The 19,341-nt window shown below is 52.1% G+C and overlaps 1 protein-coding gene across 2 annotated transcripts in view; it reads left to right on the top strand.

Annotated features, from left to right (window-relative positions):
* Nucleotides 1-19,341, top strand: part of SLC28A1 (solute carrier family 28 member 1) — a 54,061-nt gene that overhangs the window by 18,713 nt on the left and 16,007 nt on the right. For both annotated transcript variants that reach the window (XM_057303804.1, XM_026510527.4), the window contains exons 9-12: nucleotides 8,232-8,312; nucleotides 9,707-9,787; nucleotides 12,295-12,420; nucleotides 18,876-19,006. In XM_057303804.1, the coding sequence (XP_057159787.1) occupies nucleotides 8,232-8,312; nucleotides 9,707-9,787; nucleotides 12,295-12,420; nucleotides 18,876-19,006 (419 nt within the window). The remainder of the gene's footprint in view (nucleotides 1-8,231; nucleotides 8,313-9,706; nucleotides 9,788-12,294; nucleotides 12,421-18,875; nucleotides 19,007-19,341) is intronic.

A 19,341-nucleotide genomic window follows, 5' to 3' on the forward strand; every position in this document is an offset into this window, starting at 1 on the left:
TAGTCTCGGGTAGGCTCCCTTGAGCTGGAGGCAAAGAGATACCAGGCTTACATCCAACCAACTTAGCAACCTTCCTTAGCAGGGAGAGAAAGAGAGAGAGCATGCCTGATTTCCACTAGCTCTAGAAGGAAACTCAGCAGTGGACCCTTCTTGGCCTGGCTTGGAATATATGCCGTCTCCGAATTATAGTCAGGGAGGATAAATGGCTTAGATCGATCAAACTTAGAGTCCATTGGGTGAGAGTGGAGGAGAGGGTGGTTTCCCAATGGAAAATAAAAGCTTTGTTACTAAAAGCAGCAGGGGAAGGGGCCCAGGGCAGGCCAAGCAGCCGCTGTCCACTGATGCCCCTACCCTGCTTCTCTCCCGGTCTAGCACTGAAACGATCACCTGGCTTACTGCTGTGTCCATCCTCTTGCCAGCGTTAGCTGTGTGTCCTCCCATCTTTTCTCCCTTTCTCGAAGAACAGGTGCACACCTGCTACTTGCCTCTCTCCCCAAATCATCCTGTACAACCGTGGCTTTGTGGACTGTTGGGCTGGATGTTAGCTCATTGATCTTTCGGTCCCCCCTTAATATTACAGATAGTTAAACCACACCCCAGAGAGGAGCGGTGACCTGGGCACGGTCACCCGGTGGGTTAGGGCAGAGCCAGGGCTAGAACAGGGTGATTGGACTATCAGCCAAGTGGTGTTTTCTTCTCATACTACAAGTTGAAGTCAGTGACATCACGTCTCCCTTCCAAATACAAAAAGCAACCTTAATATCGACAACGTTAACTTTAAAACATATTAAATGGTTGCTAAAGACTTTGAGTTTGAATGTTCAGCCAAGAGAGAAAAAACAAGGGAGGTGGGTTTATCATTAGCCAGACTCAGCATTTCCCAAATACTAACCGTTTCTTGGCCCCTGGGAGGCCCTGTCCTCTGGCCACGCTTGTGGTTAGTGGGTTAGCCCGTGGCCTCCTTCACTGAGACAGACCAAATCAGGGAGGACTTAAACGTTCCATGGCCACGGAATTCCCTTCTTCATAAGATTCATTGATCATTAAATTTCACTCACCCACCCACCCCTGCACACTCACACGCGTGCACGCACACACACACACACAAGCACAAGCACTTGCTAAGTTTGGGACTGGCCCTCAAGGTGGGAGTGGTTTTGTTGGTGCTGAGTCGAATGGAAGACTCGGGAGCTTTCTTTGCCTTCTTTCCATGGATCATGTGGCCACAGTCCAAGCCCTTGGCTCCTGACGGCCTGGGGAAGTCTCCTCTGAGCTCACTCAGATGTTCAGAATCCAAGCTGCTTCCTGCTGGGCCGCGGTCCAGCTCTTCACTTCTCCAGGAAGCTGAGCCTCTGCCTGGGGCTTCTGGGTCCCTCCACCTCCCCTGGCCTGGAGTCCAGCACCGTGGACGTGGCAGCCGCCTCTTGGCTGTATCATCTTGATTAGTCATTCCACCTTGGCTCCATCTCCCTTCTGGTAATTTCCCACCCACACGGGCGCTTCCCCCGGGGCTCCTGCATCCTTCCTGGGTCTGGCTGCCCCGGTCGCGCATGCTCACTCGTTCGTTTCTGTGGCTCCCGCCTCTGCAACATGCACCCACGTACTGAGCTCAGCAGTGCTGCTCAGATGTTCTCCCTGAGGAACACCTAGCGGAAAGAAAGTGTTTGCATCTCCCAAGAGTTTTGGGGTGTCTGCCTGATGCAGCCTTGGCCATCCCCAGTGGTTGACAGTGCCCCATTTGGCCAAGAACAAAATCAAATAAGAAAAGGGCCAAAACGCACCGTGGCTGATTAGTAATAAGGGGTCCCTGGTAACCTCGGTGAGCACGACTTTCAGGGGAGGGAGTGGGAAGTTGGTGGAAACTGGGCTGGTGCTGGAAGGACGGAGATGGGGCGACTGGACTGGGAGAGATCTTGTGAGTATCTGGCGTCAACAAAGGTCTCTGAAGGAGACTTTGACATGAAGGCATGAGGGAGCAGAGTGGTGAGTCATTCAAGGCAAGGAGCAGTAGGAGCAGGAAATCAGGAGGCGTGTCCACTTTATGTGGCCGTGGAGTAAGTGCCCTCTGCCTTCCTGTAAGGGTGGTGGTGGAGTAGGCATTGTGCCAACCCCCCCACCGAGGGATGGTCCAGCTTTGCATCGTTGCGTGTGTGTGGTTGGTTTCACAGGTGCGTGTTCTCTTGTTTCTTCCTTTTTTTCCTTTTATTTTTATTGAAGTATAACTGACATAATATCCTATTAATTTCAGGTATGTATCACAGTGCTTTGATATTTTTAGACATTATGAAATGATCCCCATAGTAAGTCATGTTGTAAGTCACCTGTCACTGTACGAAGTTATTACAATATTATCAACTGAATTCCCTATGCTGAACATTGCGTCCCTGTGACTTATTTACTTTTTTAAGTTTTTAAAAATTTTATTTATGTATTTTAAGCAGTCTCCACGTCCAGTGTGGAGCCCAACTCATGGCTCCATCTCACAGACCTGAGATCTGACCTGAACTGAGATCAAGAGTCGGACACTTAACCAACTGAGCCCCCCAGGCGCCCCTCTTGTTTTTTTGATAATAGCCAATCTGACCGGTGTGAGATGATGTCTCATTGTGGTTTTGATTTGCGTTTCCCTGATGCTGAGTGATGTCGAGCATCTTTTCATGTGTCTGTTGGCCATCTGGATGTCTTCTTTGGGAAAATGTCTATTCGGTCCTCTGCCTGTTTTTTAATCGAATTTTTTGGGGGGGCATTAAGTTAATTATGTAAGTTCTTTATATATTTTTTATGTTAACACCTTATCAGATATATGGTTAGCAAATATCTTCTCCCATTCAGTAGGTTGCCTCTTTGTTTTGTTGTTGGTTTCCTTCGCTGCACAGAAGCTTTTTAATTGGATGTAATCACATCTGTTTAATTTAGTTTTTGTTGCCCTTTCCTGGGGGACTGGTCCAAAAAACATCCCTAAGAACCATGTCGGAGAGCTCGCTGCCTATGTTTTCTCCTAGGAGTTTATGGTTTCAGCTCTTACATTCAAGTCTTTCATCCATTTGAATTTGTTTTTGCGTAGGGTGTAAGAAAGTGGTCCAGTTTCATTCTTCTGCATGTAGCTATCCCAGCACCATTTATTGAAGAGACTGTCTTTTTCCCATTGGATATATTTGCCTCCTTGTTGTAGGCTAACTGACCATATAAACATGGGTTTATTTCTAGGCTATCTATTCCATTCCATTGATCCATGTGTCTGTTTTCCTGCCAGTACCGTACTGTTCTGATTACTATAGGCTTGTAGTATAGTTTGAATTTAGGGAGCATGATACCTCCAGCTTTGTTCTTCTTTCTCAAGACTGCTTTGGCTATTCAGGGTCTTTTGTGGTTCTGCATAGGGAATACAGGATTATTTGTTCTGGTTCTGTGAACAATGCCATTGGTATTTTGATGGAGTTGCATTGAATTTGTAGATAACTTTGGATAGTAGACATTTTACCAATATTCTTCCAATCCATGTGCGTGGACTATCTTTGCACTTATTTGTGTTGTCTTTAATTTCTTTCACCAGCTTCTTTCCTCCTTTCTTTCTTTCTTTCTTTCTTTCTTTCTTTCTTTCTTTCTTTCTAAGACTTATGTAGTTGAGAGAGAGATGGAGGGAGTAAGCACGAGTGGCAGGGGAGAGGCAGAGGGAGACTCCCTGCTGAACAAGGAGCCTGACTTGGGACTTGATCCCAGGACCCGGAGATCATGACCTGAGCCAAAGGCAGATGCTTAACTGACTGAGCCACCCAGGCGCTCCATTTCACCGGTGTCTTATAATTTTCAGAGTATAGGTCTTTCACCTCCTTGGTTAAATTTATTCATAGATATTTTATTCTTTTTGATGCAATTGTAAGTGAGATTTCTCTTTCTGATTTAGTGCATAGAAACACAACCGATTTGTGTATGTTCATTTTATATCCTGCAACTTATTGATTCATTTATTAGTTCTAATAATTGTTTGGTGGAGTCTTTAGGGTTTGTTTATATATATATATATATATATATATATATATATATATATATATACAGTATCATGTTATCTGCAAATAGTGACAGTTTTACTTCTTCCTTTCTAATTTGGATATTTATTTCTTTTTTCTTGACTAATTGGTCTGGCTAGGACTTCTATGTCGAATACAAGTGGTGAGAGTGGGCATCCTTATCTTGTTCCTGATCTTAGAGGAAAAGCTCTCATCCTTTCACCACTGAGTATGATGTTAGCTATGGGTTTGCCATATGTGACCTTTTTTATGTTGAGGTACATTCCTTCTACATCCACGTTGCTGAGAGTTTTTATCAAGAATGGATGTTGAATTTTGTCAAATGCTTTTTCTGCATCTGTGCGAGAATCATGTATTTTTATCCTTTGTTTTGTTCCTGTGATGTATCACGTTGATTGACTTACAGATGTTGAACCATCCCTGCTTCCCTAGGATAAATCCCAAATGATGATGGTATATGATCCTTTTAATGTATTGTTGACTGACTTCGGATTCTGTGGTTTGGGATTTTTGTGGGGTTTTGTGGGGCTGGCGACAGGGCCCTGTCTGCAGTGCTTAGGCCTTTGGGGGGTTCATCATCAGGAAGTCATCAAAAGCTTCCTCCACGAAGAGGAAGCATCGGGGCCATGTCCTCAGTGGGTTTAGTCCTGCCTTCAGAGCCTGCTTCCTGGTAAAAAGTTGACATTTGCTTGGAGCATACGGTCTACACTCTAGAGCAATGGTTCTCAGACCATGCCATCCAGACCAGCAGCCCCAGCAGCATCTGGCAATGCTCAGGCCGCAATTCTCAGGCCCACCCCAGACCTACTGAATCAGAAACTCTGGGTGTGGGGCTCAACATTAGCATTTCTAGCAAATTCTCGAGTGATACTACTGGTCCGGGGACTGTACTTCGAGAACCACTGCCCTAGACAAGCTAGAAGTCCCCTCTCCCTTCAGTGATGGGTGAGCATTGGCACTAGAAGGACCAGCTGGCAGTGGTCAGGACTTACAAGAAGCTCTCTCTCTTGGAGGAGATGAATGTTTCCCCCGAGACAGAGAAATGAAGCCCCAGAACTGGCAGCAGAGCAAACCTCCTCAGGGTCACCGCGGGGCCTTGGCAGCCTGCGGAGTGACCAGGAAGGGCTCTGTCTCTTTGCAGGTGTGTGACCTCGGGCAGGTAACCCACATCTCACATGCTCAGCGTGCCCACTGGGGAAGTGGGTTTACATCTACCTCAGTTGGCTGGGGATCGAGGAGTCACCACACACTGGCATAGGGAAGGCTGCGTATAGACACGCAGTAGGGCTGCATGTACTTCCCTCTCCCTGACTACAGCGACACCGGCTTCTACTGCCTATCCCGTCTCCTGCCACCTCACACACTAGATAGGCCCAGAAGTTGTTCCCCAGCCTGGGAGATCATGTGGGCCTCAGGGACCTTATTTAGTATGAAATGTCCCACATGAGAAATTTGGAGGTCACCTCTCTTCTCTTGCATTTATCTCCCCTCCCAAGACAGTCACCATTTAATGCAAAACACAGCTTCCCTTCCACCTAAAACCCCCGTCGCACAGGTAGAAAATGTGTCTCGCTCGCTGCCAGGAGAAAGTCCCAAATCTGCAGTCAGGTCCTGCCGGCCGGGCTCTCTCCTCCCCGGTATGGGCCGTGTCTGCAGCCTGCCAGGTCGCCGCCGGGCTGTCCCTCTCATGATAAATTGGACAGGCCGTCTAGACAGTACGTGATTGTCTCTGGGTCTCGCTGGGAGAGAGAGCAGATGACGTCAGCACCCAAGCGTGGGGGGCGTGCCCGGCACCAGGCAGCCAGCGAGTCACGAGTCTCGAGTCCCGGGGCAAGAGAAGGGCTTCTCCACCCACAGCCTGCATTCCCTGCCGGCCCACATCCCCCGCTGCAGGGAGCCTGGTGACAGGGATGTGGCATGGAGCCGGTCCAGAGAAAACCGCAGGAACCATCTGGGTAGGGGACAGGGAAACACCTCCCAGGGTCTGTTTCTCGTTTCTGGGGGAGCTGCCTGGGAGAGAGCCTCTGTCTTCCTCGGGGCTGTTCTGCAATCCCGGTTCATTCTGAACCAGAGCCGGAGTGTGATTACCCAAGACTCCCCTTATTAAAAACAAAAACAGCTCTCCCTTCACCCCTCACCTCTCCTGAGAGCCTTCCTTCTGGCACAGCTAAGCTTCTCGAAAGAGCTGCCTGTTCTTGCCGTCTCCACCAGGGACCCCTGAATTGCTAGCTGTCAAGGGTCCGTGTCACTCCTCACCTTTCTGGAATGCTCTGACGTATCTGGCACAGCTGACCGACCATCCTTCTCGAAAAGCTGTCCTCAGTTTCCATCACACCCCTGGCCTGGCCGTCCTCCAACATCTCTATTTCTCCTCTGTCCCCTCCCTGTGCCCCTCCTTCCCTCTCCCCCTTCTGTGATGCTGCCCCCGGCAGCCTGTCCTTCCTCACTGCTCTGCTCGCTCAGGACGATTGCCCCAGGGAATTACATCTGTCCCATGGCCTCAACCTATACTCTTGTGCAAACAAGTCCAAGCCAGGCCTGGCCCAGACCTCCCCTCTGAGCCCCTGACCCTTTTATCTAGCCGCCCGCTCAGCACTCCTCTTGGCCGTTTCACAGGCATCTCAAACTTAGCACGTCCAAAAGCCGGCTGATGAGCTTCCACAGACCTGCCCTGTGTTCCTGCCCCCTCCCTTGAGAGGTGTCCACCTGCTGCAGAAAATTATAGGAGCAGATGAGAAATGGGAAATACAGAAACAAGAACCCAAATTTCCATAGTCCCAGCACACGGAGCAGCTGCTTGCTGTCTGGATATCTGATTTCCAGCCTTTCTATGCTTTTAATATCTAGCTTCCTCACCTAACATTTTAATGTAAGGATGTGCCTGCTATTACCAATTCTGGGTAACTTATTTTAAAATTGTTTGGAGGGGGCCTGGATAGCTTAGTCGGTTAAGCATCTGCCTTCGGCTCAGGTCATGATCCCAGGGTCCTGGGATCGAGCCCCACATTGGTCTCCCTGCTCAGCGAGGAGTCTTGCTTCTCCCTCTCCCTCTGCCACTCCCCCTGCTTATGCTCTCTCTCTCAAATAAATAATAAAATCTTTAAAAAAATTAAAGTTAAAAAAAATGAAACTGGAACAGATAACACGTTCTCACAGTACAAAAGGGACATAGTAGAAAGAAACTCTGCCTCTCACACCGACTCCTGTCCCCTGGTTCCCTCACAAGGCAACTGTCCTCCTTTGCCTATCCTTGTAACGGTACTGTGGCCCACACAGCGGCCCACACAATGCCATCCCCAGCCTTCCTTGCGCGTAGACTAGCACAGCGGACGCACCGTTGACACCTCTCCCTTTCCCATTTAAGAAGCTGTCTTAGAGCTCATTCCCTGACGGCCCGTGCAGAGCCTCCTCATTCTGGTTTCCAGACCCTCCGAGCACCGCTGCCTGGTCACCGTGGTTATGAAACGGGTTGTGCGCTGACAGATGTTGAAGTAGTTGGTCCTCGCTATTATCCGTCAGACTGCGGCGGAGACGCGCTGGGGTGGCATCAGGGCCCCGGCGAGGAGGGAAGGGACATGAGGGACGTGTTGAGGGAAGAATGGATGAGGCCCAGAGCATGCAGAGAGGTGACAAGCCTGGTCACAGGAAACGGGGTGACAGCACTGCTGGTCCCCTGTGAGTCTAGTTCTGAGCCCGTTGGTCCTGAGTGAGGGTGGAATACCAGAGAGACAAGAGGCCTCTCGTTCGGGCCCAAAGCTCGGGAGGGAGGTTAAGGCCAGAGGCCTGGGCCCAGGACCGAGCTCACGAAGGAGGAGGGACGCTGTGCAAGGTGCCAGGCCCCGAGCCAGCTCCTTTACTCCTCTCTGCGACATGAGAAATCCACATTCTCCCCACTCTACAGATGGGGGATTAAGAAGCGGGGGACTCAAGTCCTGCTTCTCTGCCTGGCACAGGCCTCCTCTGCGGCCGGGAGGGGACAGGGGACGGAGACAGGGCTGGGCGGGTGGGCGGAGAGGGCAGATGTGCCTCCAAAGAGGCCCCGTTTGTGACCTCAGGCACTAAATTGAGAGCTTCTTCCTCGACCCTGCCAGGTCTCCGCGTGGCAAGGTCTTGGGCCAAGTGGGCTGTCTGGGGTCTGCTGGGCCCTGGGCTCCCTGCCGGCTCCCTGCCTCTCACCCCGGGGCCCACACTTTCCCCCAGCAGGTTCTGCCCATTGTCGTCTTCTTCAGCTGCGTTATGTCAGTTCTGTACTACGCGGGCCTCATGCAGTGGGTGATCCAGAAGGTGAGTTCCCCAAGCCGCGGCCTGGGCTCTCCCGGCGCCACCTACCCGCGGGGCTCCTGCTCTCCCAGAAGGCCTTGCACCCAGAGCCCAAACCCTCCCTCACGCCCCAGCTCTGAGAGCTGGACCTTCCCAGAACCCTGCTCCCGGGGTCCACACCCTCTCAGAACCCTGCTCCCGGGGTCCACACCCTCCCACTCCAAGTCTACTCTTAGGCAAACATCTTTCCCAGAGTCTCCTGTCATGATACTAAGGGGAAATGGCACCAAACCCAATGCGGTCTTTGCGTGAGGGAAGTTTGCTGCTTTGAGAAGAAATGTCAGGGAGAGACATCATTTCTACCAAAAAGATCTTGAGGGACCGGAGCAGTGGGCCACATCGGCCAGACTTAGCTGGTGCAAATGTCAAATCCTGTGCTTACGTTCCTAAAATCTGCCGCACAAACCGGGATGCAGGAGGTGGCACTGGGCCGGTTGGACCTGGCGGTGAGGGTGAGTCTGAGGGTTTAGCCGATTGAGCTCAGAATAAACCAGGACTAGCAGGCGGCTGCCAGAGAGGCAAAAATGCACCGTGTTATGGTAGAGTGCCCAGTGCGGGGCAGGAGGGAGGAGGGCCTCTCCAAATCTGGAGCACGTGTTCGGTCAAGGGGCCGTGACTGCTGAAGCCTCGGGGCAGGTGTGACGGCCGACACCATGCCCTCCACAGAATGGTTGCAGGAAGTAGGGCTGCTGAGCCTGGAAAAGAGAAGTCTGGAGTGGAGGAGGTGAGGGTAGGAGAGCTGTCTCCAAATACATACAGAAGAAAGATTAGAGGAAGGGCAGCCAGGGAGTTTGCTGCAGTAGGGAGAAATTCCAGGGAAGCCGACTTCATCTTGATTGAAAGGAAGAACTTTCTAATACAATGTTTCCAAAGCTTTTTTCACAAAACTCCAGCTCCATGGAGGGTTAACACATGTGACTAGGTAAAGGGATCCCATGGTCAAATACTTTTGTGAAGGGGGGTTAGACACATTTGAACAAGCTTTTGTGCATGACTTCTCAGAGCCTTTACTAAGCTGATATGTATTTGGTAACCTCCAAGGTGTGTGTGTGTGTGTGTGTGTGTGTGTGTGTGTGTGTGTGTGTGTGTGTGTACAGCCGTTCTCAAGTATATTGGGCCTGGGAACCCTTTTGTATGGAGACAGCATGCATTTTGGAGCTGTCCTAAGGTGGAGTGGGGGCCTTCGGAAGTGGTGAGCCCCCGTGAATGGAGGTATGAAAGGAGAAACGGAGGTGAGGGTTTCCTATGCTGGGCTGGAAGTTGGAAGGAAGACTTATCAGGTACTTCCACCCCGCCCCTGACGCTCTCCAACTCGGGGTTTGCTGATGCCCGCCCACAAAGAACGCTTCGCCTCCTAGATCAGCTGGCTGATGCGGGCCACCATGGACACCACAGCCACGGAGACGCTGAGTGTGGCTGGAAACATCTTTGTGAGCCAGGTGGGTACCGCAGCCTCCTGCCCTCGTGCTCGACAGCAGCATCCCCGGGGAGGGGAAGAGACACTCGGACCTTCTCCCAGGGTCACCAAAGGCCGCTGCCCCGGGGCTGCTCCATTCGGGGATGTACTCTTCACCTTTCACCTGGGTTGTGCCGGGGGGACGGCCTCAGTCTGGCACCTCCCACCGCTCTGGGCTGCGGAGGTCTTCGCCAGCTTAGAGACTCAGATCCTACAGGTGGCGTCCACCTTTCCCCCTTCCTGTAGAAACTAGCTTGAGGGTGGGAACAACTTGCCAGGACCCCACAATATAAGTCAGGACTTAGAATCCAGCTGTTCCCTTTCCTGGGCAGGGTTCCTTACATGACATCATTTTGCCTTCTTTTTTCCTCCTCTTTTCTGAAACATATTTTCCAAAGTAAATGTGACTCTGAAGGCACCTGTCAGCCCTGAGCCCCTTTCAGAAGGCTTGGCCCTCCTGGGGGTGAGACTCCGGAGCCTGTTCCAGGGACCTAGCCCATCAGACCAATATTGGGGTCACCAAAAGACATACTTGCCACAGAATGCCCTATTTCGCTGGAGAGTTTAGGAAACTGGAGAATATTTGCATCTTTTTGGCCATAGTACCAGTGTGTTGATTTCAAAGGGTTTTTTTTAAGCCAATGAAGACAGATGTGCTCTTAGATCAATTGTCTCAAATCCCTTAAGATGTTTAAAATGAAGCAAAAGAGAAAGAAATACTGAAATACAAAAGCATTTCTTTAAATGAAATGCGGCAAATGTGCTCCATGGTTTTTGCTGATAAAATACAAATTTTAGGTGAATGGGATTTGGGGGATGTGAAGAGCTCCCCAAATGAACTGACTTTGGACCAGTTGGTGGGCACATTGACCTTGACCCCTGAGTCTTTGCCTCACTTCTCCCAAGAGGAGGGGATGGGAAGCCTCTGAGGATTAACGGCATCATTTCAGCCCCGATGTTGGTGGCCTGGCCCTCTTCCCTGGCCACACTCTGTCCCTGGGGGGTGGGGGGGTCACACCAGCCCTGAGGCTTAACGCTTTAAGTGTCACCCAGACCCTAGCTCCAGTCTGACCCACCCAGCTGCTCCTCGACCTTCCACTTGGGTACCTAAAAGGCACCTCAAATTCAGCACCCCAAGTCCAAGCAGGCGAACCAATTCCCTCTCACACAGCTGCACGCTTCCAAGTCTTCCCCTTCTCAGGAAAGGGTACTGAAGTTGTTCAGACAAAACTCAAGGAGTCTTCCTTCCTTCCTCGGCTTCCTCGCTCCCGACAGCCTCTGGCCCGTCAGCAAGTCCTGCCAGCTGGCCCCCACAGCCCAGCCCAGCCCTGTCCCACTGCCCCTCTCCTTCACCTCTAGCCACCCTCGTCTCCCCCACTGGACATTGAGTCTCCTCCTACTCTCCCTGCTTCCGTTCCGCTGCCACCCTCTGCCCTTCACGCACGTGCTAGCACGACCGTTTAAAAACACAAGCCAGATCATGCCCCTCCATCCCAGCCGAGGGCACTCGCTACCCTGGCTAGCCCCCGCCCCTTGTCCTCCAGCTCCAGCCCCGTCCCACACCCCCTCTGCTGCGTGCACACTGGCCTGCTCACGGGTCCTCAAAACTGCCAAGCTCAGATCTGCCCCAGGGCCCTTGCTGTTCACTCTGCCTGCAATGCTGTGCTTCTGAACCCAACAGAGGGCGCCTGTGGTCTCAGCTCCAACGTCACCTCCTCCGGACAGCCTTTGCTGTCACTCCAATCTAAATAGCCCGCAACCGCTAGGCGTTCGCCCGCAGTATCCCCACAGCTTTTAGCACCGTCTAAGACACACTTTATCTACTTGGTTCCTTGCTGGTTATCCATTTCTTCCCATAACCCACCCTCCTCCACGGCTCCCAGGATAAAAACTGTGCGGTCAGGGGCTCTGTCTTGTTTACCCCCGTCCCTATTCTATAGAACAGTCTGGAATATAGGAGGTGCTCAATAACTGTTCATTAAATGAATAAATGAATGGCTCCCGGCTTCCCCAGACGCCCCGGAGTAAACACACCACCCAATGCCCATCTCCTTTCTTTCTGGCAACCCCATGTCTTCGTGAAAAGCTCAGGCCTGGAGTTCCATCCGCTTCTGGCCCTTTGCATGAACAGAGGTAATTCTCTGAACCTCTCTGATTCTCTGTTCGCTCTCCTGGAAACGGGGGATGACCACTTCTTTCTCAGAAGGTCATGAGTGATGAAAGTGGGGTGCTGGGACCTAGTGAGCACTTGACACAGGGGAGCCTCATCAGGCGAGGAGGAAGGGCTGGGAGTCCTTCCCTAGAGCCAATGTCGCGGTTCAGGGAGGCCCAGCCAAGGACAGACTGTGGTCCCAACCCCACCTTGCTGTCTCTGCCCCTGGGATCCCCGGGACCCACTGTGACGTGCCCACCCCTGGGGGAAGAGGGGATACCCTGGGGCCCGCACTGGGCTGGCCAGCTCGGGCTGTCTGATGTCTTTCCTGTTTGCAGACCGAGGCTCCTCTGCTGATCCGGCCCTACCTGGCAGACATGACACTCTCTGAAATCCACGCGGTCATGACCGGGGGCTATGCCACCATTGCTGGCAGCCTGATGGGCGCCTACATCTCCTTCGGGGTATGTGGAGCTCTCCCTCTGCTTGCTGAAAACCTCAGGAACCTGACACCCTCCTTTGTGGGGGCCCCACACAGCCCGTGGCCAGAGCAACCGAGCGTCTTTTCTCGCGGGCCGTGTCCGGAACCCCGGCTGCTGTGAGGCTCCTGAGTAGGGCGGGCCCGGTGGGCTGGACCGCTCGAGCTTCTCACTGTGGCCAGTGGGGGCAAGGGTTCCCAGGGGTCCCCCGGCTGAGCCCCGCTCATGTGCCAGGCACAGTGCTAGGTATCTCAACATCCCCATTTTACAGATGAGGAAGCTGAGGCTCCGAGAATAGGTGAGATGCCCCAGCCAGGATTCGAGCCCACATCTGTCTGACTCTAAGCCTCATGCACACAGTCCCTCACCTGGGCTGCCCCTGGAGATCTGCGCTACTCCCCCTGCCCTCCTCCTCCCCGCACCCTTGCTGGGCACAAGTCCTTCCTCTGCTCCTAAATTACTGCTTGTGCAGCTTTGAGCGCAATACATTTCTAGGTCAAATTCCAATGGTGTGACTCGAGCCCTTACACCAATCCCAATCTGCGTGGCAAGCAGACTGGAATCTTCCCGTGTGTCCCCTACAAAGGGCCTAGTAACAGCACTCTGCCTTCCTTAAACACTCTGTGCTTGTTTGTGCTTTCGCACGCAAATCTTTAAAGATCTTACTGTTTTTCTTAACTATCAAAGAAATTCTTGCTGTTTGCAGAAGGGAGGAAAGTAAAAAAAAGAACGTCAAACCCACTTCTCAAGGGAACTGCTTTTTACTAGATTAGAAGATTAGAACAGCCGTTCTCTGACAGGGAGCTTATTAGAAATGCAAATTCTTGGGCCCCACCCCAAACCCGCTGAATCAGAAACACTGGGGAGCGGCCGCATCCTGTATTATAACAAGCCTTCCAGATGACTCTAGTGCTCGATTTGAGAACCACTGACTTAAAATTCATCATTCCAGATCTGTCTGTGTAGTCATTTAAGTATATATACCTGAATACACTTTCTTTTTCTTTCCCTTTCTTTCTTTCTTTCTTTCTTTCTTTCTTTACTAAAAATGATGTAATTCTACCCATGCTTTTCGGCAGTTTGCCGTTTTCTTGCAAAATCTGAGCATGACATGAAATCCAGAAGTATAAAGGAAAAGGTTGACAGAGCTACTAATAAAAATGAAAAACGTCTGTATGGCGAAAGTCACAATTTTTTAAAAAGTTTGAATGATTAATCAGGTGAAAAGAGTTCATAGATCGTAAAAAGATATTCCAGCTCACTGCTAGTCAAAGAAATTAAAACAATAGTAACTTCTGTTTCTTCTAGAAGATGTACAATATTTTACATGCCTCTATTTTTAAAAAATACTTTATTTGCTGGAGAGAGAGAGAGCACAAGCAGGGGGAGCAGCAGGCAGAGGGAGAGGGAGAAGCAGATGCCCCGCTGAGCAGGGAGTCTGACACGGGTCTTGATCCCCGGCTCTTGAGATCAGGACCTGAGCTCAAAGCAGACACTTAACCCACTGAGGCACCCAGGTATCCCTTTACCTGCCTTTAAACGGCAAGGCTGCGGGGCACTCTTGACAGGAGTGTCATTTGCTGTCGCCTTTTGGGAGAACATCTGTCAGTTTAAATACTCTTTCCTGGGCACCTGGGGGGCTCAGTCAGTTAAGCATCTTTCTTCGGCTCTGGTCATGAGCACAGGGTCCTGAGATCTGGCTCCCTGCTTGGCGGGGAGCCTGCTTCTCCCTGTCCCTCTATGCCTCTCCCTTGCCCCTCCCCCCCCCCCCCCCCCCCCCCCGCTCATGCGCGCAGCGCGTGCGCGCGCGCACGCGCTCTCTCTCTCTCTCTCTCTCTCTTTCAAATAAATAAGATCTTTAAAAAAATATTCTTTCCCTTTGATCCAGTTAGGAATATTATGATATGGAACTATTTCATAAGTGGTCAAAAAATGCCAAATCCCAACATTATTTGTAATAACAAAAAAAAAAAAAAAAAGGAAAGAAAGAGGGACAACCTATGTCATCCCTGTCACGCGCTGTCGCTCAGCCCCTAGAGTGAGATGGGCCTCCTGGTGCAGACAGAGAGTGAGGCCTGCCCCTCCCTGCCCGCAGGGTCAACCGAGGGATGCCGTGTGTGTGGGGGGGGGGGGGTGGTGGTGGTGGTGCAAGGATAACCCACCCTGTCCCCTCCTCTGGTCCCAAATTCCACCTGTCTTCCTCCTCTCTGTCCTCAGGAATGGGCAAGGGGCCAGCCAACCTCAGCGCCTCCTTCCCTCAGGGCGCACAGGCCGCAATGGTGAGCTCAGCTGCCCACGGGGCTTCCCGGGGCAGAGCAGGTGCTGTGTGACCTTCCCGAAAGGCCCCCTGTGCTCCGGGGCTTTGGTCTTCTGGGTTTGGCACTCTCCCGACTAGAATTTTAGAGATCACCTGGTTCCCACTTGCATCACTAAGGCCTAGAGAGAGACCACCACCCGAACTGATTCTGGAAGGAATTTGATAGTTCAAAAATGGAAATTCACAACTTTGTTCCTGAGGCTTTTTCACGGTGGCATGTTGGTGGTGGGGGTGCCACGGTTGGGACTTAGGGCCTTTACATGTCTTGACCTTGCTCTGGGTTCCACAGTCAGTTAAAAGAATGGTATTCTTCCCACTACGGGAGCCTTGCGGCCATTACTTAAGAATAAAATACTGGGAGAGCTCTCCCTATTCCCCAGTCTGCCTCTCCACTCAGCTTCCTTTCCTTCTTGTCTCAGGCCAGAGTCCAGGCCCAGCTGCAGGCAGTGGGGCCTCCCACTGAAGGGACCTGGGTGCCCACTTCCCTTTAGCTCCACAGAAGGTGCAGAGGCCACCAAATCTCCATGCACAGGCTCTGGTACAACGCCCCAGTCCCCATAGGTGGCCCAGGTGAAAAGCACCCCCCCCCCCCCCCCCCCCCCCGCCCAGACCTTCCTTCCCTTCTTCCCACCGGCTCTGGCTGGGCCTTTAATCAGGTGTCAGAGAAGCTCTCTTCTGCCCCCACCTGGCTCTTGGCTGCCACTGCAGCAGCCCCAGGGCCGCCTCCCACGGCAGGGCCTGCTCACCCTCTCCCCTCCCCAACTACCCCCCCCGCCCCCCGCAGCTCCTCACTGTTTCTTTGACTTGCCCTCAGCACCTGAATTCCAAAAAGATCCCTCTTGAGCACTCCTCCTTTCTCTTTGTTGCTCAACTGGCTCCCTTTGCCCTGCGCTCCTCCTATTGGATCTTTCTAGACCTGTGCTGTCCTATGCACTGACCACTAGCCCCACGTGGCTATCGAGCCCGTGAAATGTGGCTGGTCTGAAATGAGATGCTCTGTGAGACTTTGTAAGGAAAAAAAAGGGATATATTTTATGAATAAGTTTTATATTGATTACATGAATGGAAAGATAATATTTTGAATATGTTGGGTTAAGTAAAACGCATTACCAAAAATAATTTCACCTGCTTCTCTTTACTTTTTTAATTGGCTCTTAGAGAATTTAAAATCACAGACATGGTTCTCATTATATTTGTATTAGACGACACTGGTCTAGACCTCCTCCCCTGTTCTGAGGTCCCAGAGCTCCCTTGACTGAATTCTTTCATTGTGATCTCCACATACATCTCCCTTTTATTACTTTCTTTTTTTTTTTTTAAGAGTTTTTATTTACTTATTTGTCAGAGAGAGAGAGAGCACAAGTAGGGGGAGCTACAGGCAGAGGGAGAAGCAGGCTCCCTGCAGAGCAAGGAGCCAGAAGTCGGGCTTGATCCCAGGACCCTAGGATCATGACCTGAGCCACAGGCAGACGCTTAACCGAGTGAGCCACCCAGGCGTCCCTGTACATCTCCCTTTTCACCATAATTCCCCCAAACTCTAAAGCAGACCCCAGCCCTCTCCACTAACGCCAGAAACTGGTCTCTCTCCCCACCCCTTTGGCTCAGGGGCCCCTGTGAGAGGAGCTGTGAACACAGGCTGGGCAGGGTCATGTTGAGGGGATCAGCCACTGATGGTCCTTAATCAACTGTACGGGAATGGGGGCCCCAGGATAGGGTTTGTGAGGTTCTAAGCAGGGCCAAGTGAGAGCCTACCACTTAGTTTCCCCATCTATAAAATGGGCAGAATTACTGCCCACCTCACAGCAGTTTAAGAGTTAAATGCAGGGGCGCCTGGGTGGCACAGCGGTTAAGCGTCTGCCTTCGGCTCAGGGCGTGATCCCGGCGTTATGGGATCGAGCCTCACATCAGGCTCCTCCGCTAGGAGCCTGCTTCTTCCTCTCCCACTCCCCCTGCTTGTGTTCCCTCTCTCGCTGGCTGTCTCTGTCGAATAAATAAATAAAATCTAAAAAAAAAATTATTTAAAAAAAAGAGTTAAATACAATAATAGAAAACAGCAGTGTTGAAAAGTAGTCGTTCTTTCTCTGACATATTAGGGTCAGAAATCCATCCTTCTGAAACTGGCCCATTTTATCTTTATAGTTATATGGATTTTTTTTTCCTTTGTCAGTAAAGTTTTGTGGTTTTTTTTTTTTAAGATTTTTTTTTTTATTTATTTGATTGAGAGAGAGAGCACAAGCAAGGCTCGATCTCAGGACCCCGGGATCATGACCTGAACCAAAGGCAGATGCTTAACAGACTGAGCCACCCAGGCTTCCCAGTAAAATTATTTTTGATGGAGGGCTCATCCTATGTCCCCATAGGACACCTCTGGGTAGAGAGAGGAACATTTTGAGCAGAAATAAGCCCCGGGATGCTGGGGCAGAAGGCATTCCTGACTGGGTGCCGGCAGGGCTGGAGGTGTCACAGCCTGGAGTCGCTGGCAGTGGGGAGGCCATGTGTGGATTGACCCAGTGCCCCACTGGGTCAGCCTGGGCGGAATTCAGCCCTTTCCAAGCTGAAATGGCCAGCGGGAGCACTTGAGGCTTTGGCCATGCCTGGCCCACTCAGACAGTATGCAGGAATGTGACAAGTGCAGGATGGGTACCCTGCTCAAGGTGGCAAAGCAGATGTGACCTCCAAAGTGGAGGAAGGGGAGGGGCCTGGCCGATGGGGGGGAAAGCCCCAGATTCCAGGTTTGGCACACTCCCCATGAGATCTGGGCCGCCCCTTGGAGGCTGGATGTCCCAAAGCCCAGCCTGGAACATCCAGAGAGGACAGCTGCCCCAAGGCTGGATTCTTCCCACAAAGAGCAGGCTCTGCGCACCCAGGGCCCAGGATAGGGTGGGCAGAAGGTGGGCGTTGGTGCCAATACTCATGTTAAGGGGTTTCTACTCCCCACTGAAAAGATATGAAGGGGATTTAAAAGAACAGAAGGAAGGGCGCCTGGGTGGCTCAGTCGGTTAAGCGTCTGACTCTTGATGTTGGCTCAGGTCATGACCTCAGATGGAGCCCCCCCCATGCCAGCTTGACAATGCTTAGCCATTCCCTTGTTGTTAGATGTTTGGGTTGGTTCTAATTTTTCCACAAGGTAAATAATAGTGTTGGGAAAATATCCCATCCATCTCTGGGGCCAAAAATAGGGAAGCAGGGGTGCCCGGGTGGCTCAGCTGGTTAAGCGTCTGCCTTTGGGTTAACTCATGATCTTGGGGTCCTGGGACTGAGCCCCGCGTCGGGGTGGGCTCCCTCCTCAGCAGGGAGTCTGTTTCTCCTTCTCCCTATGCCCCACCCCCACTTATGCTCTCTCTCTCAAATAAACAAATAAAATCTTAAAAAAAAAACAAACCAAAAAACAGGGAAGCAAAGGGTTTGAGGCCATAGTGAGGGTAATAACTGAGGAAGGACGAGCCCCGGGGGCTCAGGCTGCTCTGCTGTCTTGCTGGGAGGGAATTCTACAGTGTGGCTCCAGCAGACAGACCCAGGGCCAAAGGGTAGCTGCTTTGGTGGCCATTTCCACAGCAGTGGGCGTGACGGGCTGCCTTGAGATGGTGAGCTCCCTGTTGCAGAAAGTATTCAAGGTGGGAATCCTATAGAGGAAGGACATTCCTACATTATGAGGTCAAATTAGGTCAAGTCTTGGATCCCTCCCAACTCTTGTCCTGTGAGCTCTGTCGGAAAGCATCACAAGGACTTCAGCCAATGGTGGACCGGCCCTCAGATGAGCGGCCGAAGGGAGACCGCCCGTAAGGGAAGGAAGAACTCTGAACTTGGAGCCGAAAGACCTGAAGGTTCTAATGCCTTCTCTGTCTTCATTTTGGGCGGGTCACATTTCATCTTCGGGGGCCTCAGTTTCCTTGTTGGTAGGGGCTCGGCCGCACTTACAGAAGTACTAGAGGGAAATAGGACGTTCTGTGCATACAGCCCGTGACCCTTTACCCAGAAAAGGTCTCAGTACCGTCACCAACGATGGCAGCAGGACTGAGGACGACGACACCCAGTGGGGCAGAGCACCCGTGACCCTGCTGCCCTGGGCTGCACTCCTGGCCCCGAAGTTTCCTCCCGCTGAGCCTCGCTCCTGTTCCCACAGATCGATGCCGCCTCCCTGATCGCCGCCTCCGTGATGGCCGCCCCCTGCGCCTTGGCCCTCTCCAAGCTGGCCTACCCGGAGGTGGAGGAGTCCAAGTTTAAGAGCGCGGAAGGGGTGAAACTGACCGGAGGGTGAGCACTGCGGGAGGGCGGCTTGGGGGCACGTGGGAGACAAAGAGAAAGGGGGGTGTGGGGGGAGGAGGGAGGTTGGGGGGAGCACAAGGAGGGTCTGGGGGAGCAGAAGGGGAGGGGAGGGAGGTGGGGAGGGAGGTTGGGGGGAGCAGGAGGAGTCTGTGGGTAGCAGAGGCCCAGGGGAGGGGATGGAAATGGGGGAGGGGAGAGGAGGGCGGTGGGGGGTAGCAGGAGGGTGCAGGGCAGGAGCAGAGCCTGGGGGGGCAGAGGCTGGGGGAGCAGAGGCTGGGCCAGCAGCGTCTGGTTCTCTCTGCCCAACCCCAGGCCCTCTGCTC

Source organism: Ursus arctos, unplaced genomic scaffold (assembly GCF_023065955.2).
Source record: "Ursus arctos isolate Adak ecotype North America unplaced genomic scaffold, UrsArc2.0 scaffold_28, whole genome shotgun sequence".
Taxonomy (NCBI): Eukaryota; Metazoa; Chordata; class Mammalia; order Carnivora; family Ursidae; genus Ursus; species Ursus arctos.